The sequence below is a fragment of the Malus sylvestris genome, chromosome 4 (assembly GCF_916048215.2).
Source record: "Malus sylvestris chromosome 4, drMalSylv7.2, whole genome shotgun sequence".
Classification (NCBI taxonomy): domain Eukaryota; kingdom Viridiplantae; phylum Streptophyta; class Magnoliopsida; order Rosales; family Rosaceae; genus Malus; species Malus sylvestris.
The window spans coordinates 19,782,454-19,799,488 of NC_062263.1; the positions used below are offsets into that span (position 1 = coordinate 19,782,454).

The 17,035-nt window shown below is 38.8% G+C and overlaps 2 protein-coding genes and 1 pseudogene across 2 annotated transcripts; all 3 read left to right on the forward strand.

The window, feature by feature from the left end:
- The first annotated feature begins 117 nt into the window (after positions 1-117).
- On the forward strand, positions 118-3,453 carry LOC126620215 (UNC93-like protein 3). Its single transcript, XM_050288729.1, has 10 exons — positions 118-604; positions 958-1,121; positions 1,238-1,301; positions 1,384-1,497; positions 1,590-1,634; positions 2,005-2,255; positions 2,381-2,471; positions 2,641-2,753; positions 2,895-3,018; positions 3,105-3,453. Exons 1-10 carry the CDS (start codon positions 437-439, stop codon positions 3,285-3,287), a joined length of 1,317 nt encoding a protein of 438 aa, XP_050144686.1. The 5' UTR covers positions 118-436; the 3' UTR covers positions 3,288-3,453.
- A 102-nt stretch (positions 3,454-3,555) lies between these two features.
- Positions 3,556-4,242, forward strand: LOC126620216 (60S acidic ribosomal protein P2-2-like; annotated as a pseudogene).
- Positions 4,243-15,610: 11,368 nt separating this feature from the next.
- LOC126620217 (uncharacterized) lies at positions 15,611-16,298 on the forward strand. Its single transcript, XM_050288730.1, has one exon. It carries the CDS (start codon positions 15,754-15,756, stop codon positions 16,114-16,116), a length of 363 nt encoding a protein of 120 aa, XP_050144687.1. The 5' UTR covers positions 15,611-15,753; the 3' UTR covers positions 16,117-16,298.
- The last annotated feature ends 737 nt before the right edge of the window (positions 16,299-17,035 follow it).

Consider the following 17,035-nt stretch of genomic DNA (forward strand, 5'->3'; position numbering starts at 1 on the left):
TTTTGATTGCAACCTAAGGCCAAACCACAAGCCTACAAGTGCAATTTCAAAGAAAAAAACATAAAAAAGTAGGAAAAGGGAAAAGAGTTGCAATTATATGGTTGGCGGCAATAATAACGAATTGATTGGCAAACTGCAGGACGGCGATTGTCGTTTCGTCAGATATTTCTTTTCCCGACAAAAACCCAAAATTCAGAATCCTCTCAATTTTCTTGCTGCATTTTCTCACCAACCAAACGGTATTTTAGAGTTTTTGAGCTAATAAGTAATCCCAATTGAAAGTCAAATCTCTCGGTTTGTTCGCTAGCTTTCGATTTTCTCGCCGGCAGAAACCCTCTTCCTTTTGGCCTCGCTCTGTTGGACTCTCTCACTCATGTCTAGTGTTTTATAGCGATTCTTTGAGAATCTCTACAGAGAAAGAAGAACTCGAAAAGCTATGGACTCTGCCGGTTTTCCCGACGAAGAGACGCCGCTGGTGGTGGATAATTCGCCGATTCAGAGTCGGAGGAGGCATACCAGAGATGTGCATATTCTCAGCTGTGCCTTCTTGCTGATTTTTCTGGCTTATGGGGCCGCGCAGAATCTAGAGACAAGTGTCAACACTGTGAGTATAAAGTTCGAAACTTGAATCGAAAAGAAATGATTTTCCTTTCATAATTTGATGATATTTCAGCATTGTGAATTTAAAATTGAGTTTAAAGATGTAAAATCTGTTTGGGATTGCTTCTGAAAAAGCCAAAAGTGCTTTCTGACAATCAGAAGACACTTCTGACAACTTTCGGCGGAAGAATTAAATATGCTTTTGGGTCGTAGAAGTACCTCTTCTAGATGTAGTAAAAGCACTTCTAGAATAAGCAATTTTGAGCTGAAGTGATTCCTATAGAAGCAATCCCGAACGAGCACGTAAATTCAACTTGATTTTGATTATTTGTTTGGAGCTGTGAATTTGGTTTTCAGGAGGATGATTTGGGGACAATTTCACTTGGGATTTTGTATTTGTCTTTCACATTTTTCTCTATGGTGGCGTCTCCGGTGGTTCGAGCATTGGGATCAAAGAATGCTTTGATTCTTGGGACTACTGGCTATTGGTTGTTCATAGCTGCAAACTTGATACCCTCTTGGTAGCTACTGATTTGCTTGTATCCATACTTCCCCACATAAATTTGTTCACAATGCATTCCCCACATAAATTTGTTCACAATGCATATGCTTTAGAATTTGAAGTATTTCAATGTAGGTATACTATGGTTCCGGCTTCTTTGTACATGGGATTTGCTGCTTCGATAATATGGGTTGGGCAGGTACAAATTAACCCATATGTATTTGTTTTAAGTCTCGTTTTAGTGTTTGGTGGGAATTCTGACCATAATGTGGGTCTATCAGGGGACATATCTTACTTCTACTGCACGTAGTCATGCCAAAGATTATAACTTACATGAAGGAACAGTCATTGGCCACTTCAATGGAGAATTTTGGGGAATGTTTGCCACTCACCAGGTGACTTTTGTTATTGGTGAATTTGTGTTACATTATTAATAATGTTTTTGTTGGTTGTTTTGGCTTATAATCTTTACTCTTAACTTTTGCAGTTTGTGGGAAATCTTATATCACTCGCCGTGCTAACAGATGGAACAGTATGTGACTCCTGCCATTCTTGTAGAGGACTTGTGTTTGTTGTGACAATTCCGTTGATTTTGTTCACTCATTAGACCCCACAGGTCTGATGGCCTAGTATATAAACGAACTGTCATTTTGGAATCCTATTCAGCCCCTTAGGTTAAACCAAATTGCATTTTTTGGTTACAAAACTTTATATTAATTTAACAAGTACAGCAATGTTATGGATGTGCAAGCATGGCTGAGGTTTCTTACTTCATCTTGATTTTCTCAGTCACGAGGAATTTTAGGGAGTCCTGCACATAAACTAATCTTAGATTTTGATTTAGAATTTATTAGTGTTTTGAAATTATGCGCATTGAATTATTTTTCTTCCCATCACCGCAGGGGGGAAGTACTAATAGCACAACCTTATTGTTCAGCGTGTTTCTCATCAGTATGACTTTGGGTACCATACTGATGTGCTTCTTGCATAAAAGGGATGGTAAAGCAGAGGAGAACACCCAGGATTCTTCTCCCAGCTTCTATGCTTCTCTGTTGTCTTTGTCAAAGGCAATTGTCACTCCTCTGTATGATGTAAGGATGTTATTGATCATCCCCCTCATGGCGTATTCAGGATTGCAACAAGCATTTGTGTGGTAATTACATGACCAATTCTTACTGCCTACTTTCTTGTATCCGAAACACTAACACTTGTTTTAGGCTTCCATTTCTTCTTTTACTTTTTTGGTTCTTGAACATTGCACAATTGTTCTAATGTTAGGGCCGAATACACCAAGTATATTGTTACTCCAACACTTGGTGTGCCTGGCGTGGGTGGTGCAATGGCAGTTTATGGAGCTTTTGATGCAATCGTAAGTATACTGGCATAAGTAGTTTGAATCATTTATCCAACGCGGTTTGTACCATTAGTTCAGGTGGAGATTGCATTCAAAATCAACACTTTTAACCCATTCATATACTTTAATGGAGTTTTTATGCATGCTCGATATCTGGTGTTTATTTTGGGCGGAACATATACAGTGTTCACTGGCTGCTGGTCGACTTACCTCTGGTCTCAAGTCCATTACTATTATAATTTCTGGTGGAGTCCTCCTTCAGGCTATAATATTCCTGTGGATTCTTCTAGGATACAGGTTAGTTGTATATACGTGTAGCGTACTACACTTTTGTAGAGTTGAAATTTTTATGGTAAAATCTAATTTGAACCTTTCCCCGAAAAAGTAAATCTCTAATTTGAAGCTATTGGTAATATGCAATTTCTCGTCACGATGCAGCGCAGAGAGTGGTGTCCTCGGAATTGTCTACCCTCTTATAATGGCAGCTGTATTGGGTGTTGGTGATGGTGTCTTAAACACACAGCTCAGTGCTTTGCTTGGGATATTCTTCAAGAACGACACGGTATTGACTACACATTTCCCTAATTCTGCCCCCTAATGCTTTACGTGTATCGATCTATACTCACAGTGTGTTGTTTTTGGGAATAGGAAGGAGCATTTGCACAGCTCAAGGTCTGGCAGAGTGCTTCGATTGCAGTCATCTTCTTTATCAGTTCATACATCTCATTGCAAGCAATGCTGATCGTTATGCTTGCCGCTGTTGCAATCTCATATGCTGCCTTTGTTTGTCTCTCGCTTCGAGAGAAAGCATTCCAGTCTTCAACTTCTTAATGTGTAGACATGAAAATTGAAATCATCCTTGAGAAAAAATCGTGTATACAGGTATATGTTATGTTTGCTAAATTCTCCAAATCCATCCGCAAGGAAATCTGTTGTTTGTAACAAGTTCATCTACTTCAAGAGAAATTAATGGCTAGTCTTCAAAGTTCAAAGATCATTCAGAATTTGAATCCCTTTCCTAGTAGGATTAGGTTACGGTGGCTATAAATACCCTAGTTTCGGTTGTAGAGTTCACATTCGGTTGCATATTAAAGCAGAAATGAAGGTGGTAGCTGCGTACTTGTTGGCCATGTTGGGAGGCAAGACCGTCCCATCTGCCGAACATCTGAAGTACATCCTTGGCTCTGTCGGAGCTGAGGCTGATGATGGCAGGATTTAGCTTCTTCTTTCAGAAGTCGAGGGTAAGGACATGAGAGAGCTGGTTGCTTCGGGGCGGGAAAAGATGGACTCTGTACCGTCTGGTGGTGGTGGTAGTGTTGCAGTTGCTGCAACCGGAGGCGGCAGCAATGGTGCCACAGCGCCTGCTGCTGCTGAGACAAAGAAAGAAGAGAGGGTCGAGGAAGAGGAGTCCGATGAGGACATGGACTTGTAGAGTATTAGGGTGCATACGTCCCGGAAGAACAGCTTTTCTTTTCTGAGTGAAATAGTAGTATGTAATGGAATTGTGGTGGATTTGAACCTTGTGTGCTATTAATTTAAAAAACTCTTTTTAAGTTTCTGAAAACATTAAAACCAAGTGATTGAGCTAAGAAGCACCTGTAGACAGAAGCACGACAACAACAAAGGCACAAACAATAGAGAAATGAAAACTGGAATCGGAAAATATGAATGAATTTTTGAGAGATTGAATATAAACATGAAATTTGAAAAATTGAGCCAAATATTGTGTAACGTTTTTTTCTTTAATTTTTCGGGCCCACTAACCTTCCTAATTGACAATTTATCCAAATGTAGGCCTGAAATAAATTTTCTTTTTCATGACACGTCTGTGCTCATTGTGCATGCCTTTTACGCAGATTCCGCCTTTGCTATAAATGGCCTTTCTATTCTCTACAATTGTGTGCAATTCTCTCCCGTTCTATTGTTCCTGCGTATCTTCAATACAATTACAAGGCTTACTCCACCTAGAGCTTCTGCTCCAGCAGAATCCACTCCATCAACTTCCTTAACCGGCCAAGGGTTTGATTTCTTAACATTCATGAGTCTTCAAATGAATTTAGCAGAAGAAAGTCAGAAAATACAGAAAAGCAGCGAAGAGGGAATGAAGAGAGAGAAGTAAGAGAGAGGAAAACTGAATAGGCTTTCTGGATTACATCAATCTTAATTCTTTTACACATGGATAGCTATATATATATATATATAGCTGCTCACAGTTGATGACTCAGCACTCTCTTTCTTAACCAACTAACTTGTAACTAACTATTGTTGACATGGCGGCATGAGGTGTATGCTAAGCTATTATACACCCTCAGTTATTATCCCCCCTCAATCTCAGCTAGGGTAACCTAATCTGAGATTGCAACAATGACGAACAAATGCAGGTCCATGCAGTCCCTTTGTCAAGATATTTATAGTCTGGTGTTCAGTTGACACATACTGAACTTGTACATCCTTCCACTGAACCTTTTCACGAACTAAATGAAAGTCTGTGTCCATATGTTTAATCCGTGTATGAAACACAGGATTTGAACAGAGAGCTAGAGCAGATAGGTTGTCACATTGTAACAAAGGTGGCTCAGAAATGAACTGATGCAAATCCTTTAACAACAATCTTATCCACGCAATATCAGCTGCACAATGTGCTAATGCTTTATATTCGGCCTCCATAGAACTTCTTGACACCAAGGCTTGCTTCTTAGACTGCCACGATATAGCATTTTGACCCATGAAAACAACAAATCCAGTAACAGATCTCCTTGTATTTGGATTGGCAGCCCAATCAGAGTCGGAGAAAGCAGTTAAGGAGGTATCCTGTGATGCTGAATATGTAACACCACATTGCACAATACCTTGAATATACCTTAAGATCCTTTTGACTAGATCAAAAATGTATATTAGTAGGATTACGCATTTATTGACAAGCCCCACTCACAGCATATGACAAATCTGGTCTAGTGAAAGTTAAGTATTGCAGAGCACCAACTAGACTTCTATATGCACTTGGATCAGCCAAAGTCTTACCTTCAGTGGCTAGAAGTTGAGTATGAGGCTTACATGGAGTTGCAGTAGGTTTGCACCCATCCATTCCAGCTTTGTTAAGCAAATCTCTTGCATACTTAGACTGGTTTATGAAAATATCTCCATTTTCTTTATACTCAACCTATAATCCCAGAAAATAGGCCAATCTTGCCATATCTTTTAATTCAAACACATCACAAAGTTCCTGAATTATAGCCTGAACTTTATCCTTGTTGGATCTAGTGAGAATAATGTCATCCACATATAGCAATAAGACAACAATATCAGTTCTATCGTGTTTCACAAACAAACTTGTATCAAATTGAGATATTTGGAACCTTATTGCAGGCAAATATCCTGTAAATTTGGCATTCTAGGCTTTGGGGCCTGTTTCAAGCCATACAAAGATTTCACCAACTTGCATACATAATCAGGATGTATAGAATCCACAAAACTTTGTGGCTGCTTCATATAAACCTCTTCCTCTAGTTCACCATGCAAGAATGCATTCTTGACATCCAACTGTCTTAATTCCCATTTAAATTGAGCTGCAAGAGAAATGATTAACCTGACTGTGGTATGTCTCACAACAGGACTGAATGTCTCAAAATAGTCTAAACCATCTTCCTGATTATACCCTTGAGCCACTAATCTAGCCTTATACCTTGAAATGAAACCATCACGATTCTTTTTCAGCTTGTAAAGACCATTTACTACCAATGACAGCTCTGTGTGTAAGTGGAGGGACTAGCTTCCATGTGTCTTGACCTTTCAATGCAGCAAACTTTTCTTGCATTTCTTGTTGCTAATAACATTTGTTGCTGCACTTCGAAATGTTGTTGGTTCTGCAAGATCACTTATTTGAGCCATAAAAGATAACCCTCCAGTATAATAGGAATCTTGTTCATTAATCTGTAAAGTTAACAACTGAGGAAAGCTAGCTATAAAGGCTGAATAGTCTTTTCTTGAAATAATCCTTCTTTGTAACCGAGTTTGCATCCTTGAAACAACAGGATCAGTTTGAATATGCTCAGGTACTTCAGATGAAATTAGAGAAAAGTGTACCTCTAAATGTGCAGAATTCTGGACAAGTAACATCAAAGCTGTGTGTGGAAGAGATGAGTGAGTTGTTTCAGGCGACTGTGAAGATGTCGTTGTTGAAATGTTGTTGCATACCCTAATTGTAGTTGCACTGGTCTCATTAGCATCTGCACTTGCTGAATGTGTATACACTTACTGATTTATGTGTCACATTTCTGCCATCTAAATGACCAGAGCTAGGCTGAACTGGAAGTGTAACAATAATTGGACCATTCATAGAACAATCTCTTTGAGATTCACCATGAGATTGATACTTAGTATTACAACCCATGAATTTGTAAGGAAATACACTCTCATCATGTATAACATGCCTGGATATAATTAGTTTCTGAGACTGCATATGAAAACATAGTACTCCCTTATAACCTTCTGCATAACCAACAAACACACATTGAACAGCCCTTGGTTGCAATTTGTTCTCATTATAGGGCCTAATATAAGGATAAATTGTTGTTCCAAATATCTTTAGATCTTGTAAATGAGGCGTTGTACCAAACATCAATTGATAAGGTGATTTCATCCCTAATGTTTTACTTGGCATCCGATTTATGAGAAATACAGAATGTGCACAGGCATGAAACCACAAGTTTTGAGACAACTTAACAACAGTCATTAAAGTAATTGCAGTCTTTATGATATGTATGTGCTTCCTCTCAGCTATCCCATTTTGTTGAGGAGTGTATGGACATGAAATCTTATGAACTACACCTTTCAGTTTCAAAAAATCATCAAACTTTTTACTCATGAATTGTCCTCCTCCATCAGTTTGTAAACATTTGATTGTTACATTAAACTGATTATGAACAAAGTTGAGAAATTTCTTAAATACCCCAAAAACTTCTGATTTATTGACCAAAGGAAATATCCATACATGTCTTGTAAACTCATCAACAAAACTAACATAGTATCTATATCATTCTATAGACCTAGTTGGTGAAGGACCCCAGAGATCTGAGTGAACCTTCTGAAATGGAAAAATATATGTATTTGTCCTATCTGGAAACACCTGTCTCGACATTTTACCAGAAATACAGAATGAACATACATGCTTATTAACAACCATTGTAGTAGCTATATCTGATTGGGATGTCCAAGCCTTTGGTGCCAAACTGTAGAATTCACTTTATGTCCAAGTAATGCTACTAACTTCTGAATTGATGGAGACAAACACCTTGGAAACAGCTTTAATAGAATCTAAAACAACTTACTATCCTCACTCCTTCCTTGGTAGATGACAACTTTGGTTACCTTGTCCTGCACATAGAAATTCACATCATCACATATGAACCAACAAAAATTGTCTTTGCACAATTGTTGAATAGAGAGTAAATTCATAACTATAGGGTACATGTAACACATTTCTCAAGATCAAAGAGTAAGGCAATGTATTTAAATGTGTAGAACCAATGTGTTTGATCGGCAAACCTTCACCATTGCCAATTGTAATCTTGTCATTTCCCGTATACGAAGTAACATGTTGCAAAGACTTAATGTTTGCAGTCATGTGATGTGAAGCTCCTGTATCTATAATCCAAGAATCATTGGGCAAGACTGTTGGTGGAGCTTGAGCTTGCATTACTGTGAGACTAGGAGCAGGTGGTGTCCCTTGGTAAGCAAAATTATTTATGTGATAACAATCTAATGCACTGTACCCTTTATTGCCACAAAGTTGACATTCCAGGACTTGTCCCACTGAGCTTGGTTGGGTAGATCTTTTCCAGCAATTAGGTGTTGTATGCCCTATTTTGAAACAAATCTGACACTCAGGCACTAAATTAGACTTTGTCTCAAAATTACCGTACCAAGATTGCCAGCTTTCTCCATTTAATTTGCCCCCAAAATGACCACCTATATTGTTTCCATAATTTTGATATTTGTAAGTACCACTCCCATTTGTCTTAGAGCCATACTGAGGTAGAGAACCATTATTATGAAACTGTCTTGGAGTATTTGTTGTTCCCACAAAACCATAAGCATTTGCACCCTCATGATACACTGAATCTTGAGATTGTGGAAAAGGATAAGAAGAAGGAAACATCACTGAAGTTTGAGACTGTGAAAGAGGCATATGTATTGGAGCTTGAGACTATGGAAAAGAATATGGTATCTGTGCAGCAATGGAAGGTGATATTCTTGAACTATAATGTTCTTGAGACTGTGGAATAGGATATGGCATCTGTGAGGCATTGGAAGATGATGCTCCTACACTATAATGTCCTCCAAAAATAGAACTTGCACTTGGTATTGGTGTCAAGGTACCTCCAGTGATGGAAGGCACATTATTAGAGTTACTAGAAGACCTTTGATGCATTAAAGACCCTTGATGCATTAAAGAATAAGAACTTGACCCAGTATGCCCTTGCATAAACAATCCAGCAATATTTGGAGACAAATTATGAATAACGAAATCAACTTCTCTTTCTGCACACAATAGCTGCTCCCTAAACTATCTTAGTGTCATAGGTGTATCTTTTGTAAAAATGACAATTCGTATAACATAATATTCTCTTGGTAGACCAGATAATGCTGCAACAATGAAATCATTATCACTCACTACTTCTCCAGCTGCTATTAACTGATCTTTGATATTTCTAAGGTGAGACAGATAATGATCAATCGAACTTGCTCCTTTTTGCATGGTCTAAAATTCTGTCTTAAGGGCATTAACCCAAGCTTTAGAAACAGAAGCATATTGATCTTGCAAACTCATCCAAGCTTCAATTGCAGTTCTAGACCCTAACACATACTCAATTTACTCATCCAACAGATTAGCAATTAACAAACTTAAAAGAGCAAGATCAACAGACTCTCATTCCAAGAATGCACCAGAAACTGCATTAGTTACTCCTTGATCCGCACTTATTACATACTTTGGTGGACATGGAATAGAGCCATCAAAATGGCCAAACAGTTTATAACCTCTAAGAATAGAAGTAAATTGAAACACCCACTTCGCAAAATTATTATCATTCAGCTTGATTGTCAACATGCCTAAAAAACTCTCTACTTTCACAGATGATGACGACATTATGTGTACACTTTGTAAGAAAGCAAATACCCAAATCTTCACACAAAACTTCAATTCAACCAAGAAAGCAAATACCCAAATATTCACACAGAGAACTTCAATTCAACCAAGAAAACAAACACCTAATTTAACACCTTCAAACACAGTAAGATACCAACCAAGAAAAGAGAATTACCAAATTGAATCAAGCTCAATCAAGAAACGACTTCGTGCCCACAACAAACTACAAGAATCAAGGAATGGCTTCATGCCCACAACAATCTACAGCGAAGTAATCAACAATGGCTTTGTGCCCATTACAAATCAAGAATCAAGAAATGGCTTCATGCCTTCACCAAACTAAAAAAAAAATATCCAAAAATGGCTTCGTACACAATTTCCCTCAAAAATTTCAACAACTACCAGTAATCACAGAGATACCTAGAAATTAGGTCAAGAAAAATGAGAACAATTTGACCTGAATCTGCCACTGTCAGCCCCCAAAACCAAGAAAATCGCCATTGATGGAGCAACAGAAAAATATCAACAGAACCACTGAGACGTAGCAACCCTTAGTCCTCACAGCATAATCACTGGCTCGATACCATCTTAACATTCATGAGTCTTCAGATGAATTTAGCAGAAGAAAATCAGAAAATACAGAAAATGTGAAATCCCGTCCTTGATTTTCACTATTGCAAACTATGTATGTGTATTAAAAAGTTATTATATTATTTTTTTGGAATTTATATTAATTGTAGAGTGTTGAGATTGTGTATTCAAAAGATATCAAGGTGAAAAAGCTACAATTAAAAAGTTTCCCTTAATTAATTAAGGAGAGAAAAAAAAATTAAAGAAAAAACCACAGGGGGTGGCTGAGGGAGGAAAGGTAGAAAAAAAATTTAATTAGAAACTGAAAAAAAAAAAAGGGTTGCCCAATCAGGGAGAAGGGGGAGATAGAGAGACCAATAAGAGGAGGGAAGAGCGAGAACAAAAAAGAAAGAAGGGTAGAGGACTGCCCAATTGAATAAGGAATGAGAAAACTGCCCAATCAGAATAGGAGAAAGGAAGGGAAAGGAGTGGGAGAGAAGGAGGGAATTGGACTTCCCCCTTGACCCGGTTCCTGACCCGACTTCGGACCGGTATTTTTCCGACGCGATTTCAGTCGTTTTTCAGGCGAATCGCGACCATTCACCACCACCATTCGTCAACCCGACCTCCCCTCTTCATTTTTCACCAGGTACAATTGGGTTTGACCCCAGTTTGTGATGGATTGCACCTCGCCAGTTTTCGAATAGGGTAGAGGATGAGGGAATTGGACTTCCCCCTTGACCCGGTTCCTGACCCGACTTTGAATCGGTATTTTTCCGACTCGATTTCAGTCCTTTTTCAGGCGAATCACGACCATTCACCACCACCATTCGTCAACCCGGCCTCCCCTCTTCATTTTCCACTAGGTACAATTGGGTTTGACCCCAATTTGTGACGGATTGCACCTCGTCGGTTTTTGAACTCCACGGCGGCAAATACACCATTTTCGTAAGCCCCAACGTCAATCATCACTATGAACCATCTCCTCTTGAGTCCAGGAACAAAGCCCAAACAAGTTTGGGGGCGTTGGAGTTGCTATGGAGCCGAATCGATGACACCCAAATTATAGGGTTCTGGCGGGTTCTTGTTAAATTGAGGCTTTTCCAGGCCAAATTGGCCTTGGTCACATGTATGAAAGTTGTTTAACTCATTGAAATCTACATTTATGTATATTTTGGTAATTTTTGGAAATAGTTGAATTTCCGGCAAGTCGGGGCGGCCGAGTGCCACCCGTGGCGGCGCATGCGGTGGTGGCCTAGCCAGTGGGCCGACGATGTCCTTTTAAGTTAAAATAGATGCCTTGATTTCATAATTGATATCCGTATGACGTAATTTGATTGTTTGGACTTAGTTTCATTACGATACCTCACTTAATCAAAATTTGAATCGACGATTCGACCGTTAGATCGCCACCAAACTTTAATGCGTTATAGAACATAATATTTGAGGACATTTGGAACTGACGGATCGGTAATCCTATATATGGATCATTCTGAATGGGATTTCTAAGTTAGTAAAAATTAATTGTTGACCGCCTCTTGATTTGGCAATTGACAGAGATCCGTCCGTTGGATCATAATGAAATTTTAGTATGTGGTTCTAGAAGTGTAATGTGTATTTTGGGAAGTTATGGATCGGAAATATGATAGGCGGATCTTCCAGTTTAGATTTCTAGGGATTCTAGACCCTATTATCGACCTTGATCGACGATTGGCTCTTTAGTCAACTAGTTCAAGTTCTTCTAGTGTGTCATCTATTGTAGAGTGTGGTTGAGATTTCATGGAACTTGATGGGCTTATCGTGGTGACGTGTCCTTCTCGTTTGACGCATGTCTCGAATTGTTTATAAAGTTAAAATTAGTAATAATAGAGGCTCAGTGAGGCTTTGCGGCTTATCTCGATGAATGATTTTAATTTATGTGATATTGGTAATTACCTTGTTTTCGTAATTGTTAGCCTATGTGGATATAGCTTGGTTTTATAAATATGTTTTCTATTGAATTGTTATTTTAATGCTTAGCCATTGATTGAAGTTTATGAAATGAGATATGACATGTATATATTGAAATATGGTTTGATTTGTTTGATTGGCATGTTGTGATGAAATGTGAGGTCTAATGGTGGGTCGTTAAACCATTGGGATGGGAATTTGTTGTTTCGATATTGTTTCATTTCCCACTTCGTTGATTCGTTCTAAATTTAGTACTTGTGCCTTATTTCCCTTGGTTGAGCTTTGGTAAATTAAGTGACTTGTGCTTGTCTCATTTCCTTGAGCCGTTGTACATATAGTTGTTGACCTTCCGTGATTCCGTTGAGTGATGGTCCATGATCGTATTCACCTTTGGTTTAATTGAATTTGGATTGAGATAGCTTCAAAGATGTAGGCTTCGGCCGAACTGTGTCGCTCTAGCCCTACTCTTCATTGTGTTGTAAGAGATTATGGTTGTGAGATGTTGTGACTTGCTTCAGATGAACCGTTGGATGTCTGGGTGACTCCTTCAGAGTTTTCAAAGGTTTGGTATTGATTCCTTACGAATGATTTATATTCGAGGTTTATAAACTGTGATTGATGGCTAATTTTATTATTATTATCACATACTTTGTATTATTGTCACTCACACGAGCTTTGCAGTCTCTCCAAGTTCTTGATGCCGATGCACCATTCCTATGGTGTGGGCACTGATTGTACAAATGTCAGGTCTGAAGAGAGTACAAGAGGTCACTTGGTATTTTGGTTGGATTATGTTGAGTGGTCTAGAATCCCTACTTTTGCTCATTTTCCATAAAGGTAGTCTGATCTTAGAATCGAGTGAATACAAATTGTTCATAGTAGACATTGTGTATAAATTAGACTTATCATATTAGTACTTGGAATCCAGGTGGGGAATTATGTAGGGATCCTTTTATTAAAATGTGTGAATTGATATGGGACCTTATTGATTGGATAACATAGTAAATGTTAATATCATTCTTCTTTGATTTTTAGCATTGATTCATTAAAATGATTGCGGAATGATGTGGGATATGATTATTATTATTATTAGTCTCGTTACTCAATGTGGCTTGAGAATAATACTGTGCTTTGCTGGTTCTTGGATATGTTACATATTGTGGAATAAGGTTTCATGTTGAAACATAATGATGTATTTGATGGATGAAATAGAAACCTTGATTATCATGTGGGTTGTTATGTAGCTTGAATTGAATAATTCATGCTCGTCAAGTCCAAATGTTTGATTGAGGAATGTTATGTCTTTTGGCTTGAGTGAATAATGTTATATGTCGAGTTATAGAGACGTTGAACTACGAATGGCTTGATCCCTATTGAGGGTACGTAGGCAGTCTAACGAAGAGATTAGATGCAGCCATAATGTATACGCAAAATTATTATGCATCTGGATCTTGAACTATATTTTGTACATATCCAAAAAGGTAGGATACGTTGAGTTACGGGCATTTAGTGACGTCACATGTTGATCTTGGACGTATGTCGGGATCGAGGCGTGACAGAAAAGCAGCGAAGAGGGAATGAAGAGAGAGAAGTAAGAGAGAGGAAAACTAAATAGTCTTTCTGGATTACATCAATCTTAATTCTTTTACACATGGATAACTATATATATATATATATATATATAGCTGCTCACAATTGATGACTCAACACTCTCTTTCTTAACCAACTAACTTGTAACCAGGGGCGGATCCAAAGAGGGATCAAGGTGGTCACAGGACCACCCGAAAGCTGGAAAAACGCCCATGAAGGTCCTCTGGGGACCCTCCAAATGTTTCGGCAGGGGGGGAGAGATCTACTCCTAAGATTATATAGGCTACGCCAAGGCAATTATTTTGTCAAATAATATTATAGTCCATTCAAAACCTGATCCATCCATGGAGGAGGTGAAGGAATTGCAGGGCTCTAGCAGCTTTCTCACGAGGAAGATGAAAGAGACGCTGACTTTTTTATTTTTACTTCCACGTTGTCGTTTTGGATGTCTCAATTAACATCTTTATGGGCTATCAAATTTAAGAGTGATAAAAGCCCACTAACTTTAAAGACCTTTAATTCATTTTTTTTTTCTTCTGGAAGTTGCCCATGTTTTAGATAATTTAATAGAAAAAATAACTGATTTTAGAGAACTATTATCTTCTTTTCTTGCCAAAGAAAATACTTTTTTATTTATTTATTATTTCGTAATAGATAGAAAACTATCAATGTAAGAGAACAAGAGAATTAAGGTCACTTAGTACTACTACGGTCTAGTGATATTCATCTTCACTTGTAAGTAAGAGGTTTTAAGTTCGATTCTCACCAAAGGCGAATCCGAACCACATTATTACTAGCCTATTGTGAAGCTAAGCTCACCCCCTGTAAGATCCCACATCGCCCAGGGAAGTGATCCTTATATGTATATTCTCATCCCATCCTAGCACAAGACTTTTTGGGAACTCACTGACCTCGGGTTCCATCGGAACTCCGAAGTTAAACGAGTTCCCGCTAGAGCAATCCCAAGATGGGTGACCTACCGGGAAGTTCTCGTGTGAGTTCCCATAAACAAAATCATGAGGGCGTAGTCGGGGCCCAAAACGGACAATATCGTGCTACGGTGGTGGAGCGGGCCCAGGATGTGATGGACCCCGGGCCGGGATGTGACACCCCCTCCCCCTTTGGTGTAGATATCGTTTGTTAAAAAAAAATGTTTAAATTTTGTAACTTCTTGTGTTGTTTTTACCATGATTTATGGATGAAAAGTTAATGTTTAACTTTTTAATGTTATTTTCCCTTAATTTGTTTTTGGATGTCTTATATTGGGACCACCCTATGCTAGAATCCTGGATCCGCCACTGCTTGTAACTAACTATAGCTAACATGGCGGCATGAGGTGTATGCTAAGCTATTATACACCCTCAGTTATTATGATTCTCTATCCACTAGGGTTAGCCTAGTACTAGCCCTCCCGTTGATATGGAACCAAATCCTATTGCATTTGGAGAAGTTGATGGGGTGTGTGCTGTAAGAGCAAAAATGTTTGAGTGGAGAGGAATTAACATTGATGATGACGACTTATTCAATGGGCTAGACCATTAATTGAAAAGGATTATATTGCATAGAAAACTGTCTAGTGTTATAAATAAGCAAAAATAAGAGAGAGAACCTTTGCTAGGAGTTGGAGTGGAACACGATCAGAGTATCACATTGCCTTGTTATTTTTACTTGTTTTGAAAATGAAAAATGAATACAAAAGAAAAGGAGTGAAAAAAACTTGTATGACTTCTTTCTGCTATTATTTGCACTTTGCTGCTCACAAGGGAAAAAGTGGAGTTGGCTTTTTTCGGTCTGTATTTGGGGTCTCAAAGTTACCCCTTTATGTAGAAAAGTTCACCAGCAAAACATAGAAAAACCCACCAAAACAAATATGAGAGTAGTCAACTAAGTGTTGTCATATCCCATCTTTCCTCCACCTAAACTCCAGTACAAAGTCGTTCAACCCCTTCTCTTTCTCCCTCTCTCACTTTTGACTCTGAGTCACGTACAAATAAATTCCCAACGTCACCCCTCCTTATTCGCAAAACCTCAACCAACAAAATGCTCCGTTCACTCTTCACGTCCACCCTCACGCGCCTCTCCTCTCGCTGGCCAGTGCTAATCTACGCCGCCTCGTGGACCACAGTTCTCATTCTGACGGTGGCCGTGGCCTCCTTCTCGCCCGAGGTTGCTTTCGTGTCCGCCATTTCGTCGACGTCTAAGTTCTCCCGCGTCTGCGGCTCAGAAGGCTCGATCAGGATTCCATCGGACGTGCCGGGAGACGTCCTGTGCCTGCCGGCTCACCTGTTCAGCAAGTCCGCCATCGATTACATCGTGCCTCCTGTTTTCGCGGCAGCCGTGGTGGCTGCGTCGGCTTACCTGGTTAGAGCCGTGGGCTTGTGGGAGGCCGATGAGGTCCCTTGAGTTGGGCCTGTTGGGCTTCGACTTACAAGTTTAGGTGTTTACTCTTTATTTTTTTGTTACAGTGTTTAGATTGATTTTTTGTTACAATTTTCATCTTGTTTACTTGCACGGAATGAAAATTCAAAGATGAAAGAAAAATGATAAGTTTAATCAACTTAATTCTTGATTGTTCATGCATTGAACTATGCAATTTGTAATGTGATGTGGAGCTCTCATTTTTTTTTTTATAAGTAAGTGCTAGTAATTCTAGGGTAAGTTAGAGTAATTTTGTGCTTGTGTCTTTGAAAACGAATGAGAAGTCAAAAATCAAAATAATTCAAATACAGGTTGAAAAACTAAGTAGATAAGCAATATCATGTTACAATTTGATAAAATCAAATCATAAAATACCAACTAATTTTAAATTTAGTAATTCTTTTCTTTCTCTCACATTCAAATTGTAAAATATGAATGCTGTTAATCCCACCCACCAGTCTGATTCCGCACCCCACCTCATACTCTCACCCATCAATAAAAGTTGAAAATGAAAATGCTCTTTTCTCACCCCACCTAGATTCCTAAAATACCTTGATATATTTTTCGAAACAAAAAAAAAAAAAAAAAAAAAATTGAAGAACAACTCAATGAATCTTGCATCCGTATCCACCTACCCGTCGCGGCTACAAACACCCCCTTCTATCCTAAGTTCCGCACCGGACCATGAACAGCCAACAAGGATGGATTGAAATTCTCTCTCTATTCTCTCTGTATTTGTCTTCCCCTCTTCTCTCTTGCATCCATACTGGTTGTTATCAAGAACAATTGTCCTCACATGGTCTCCTTCTTCCGGTTGCTCTCTATTGACTGCGCCGTCGAAATCAAGGAAATTGGCACGAAAAGTTCAATTCCGGAATAATGGGCAGGAGGAATCTGGTGCACG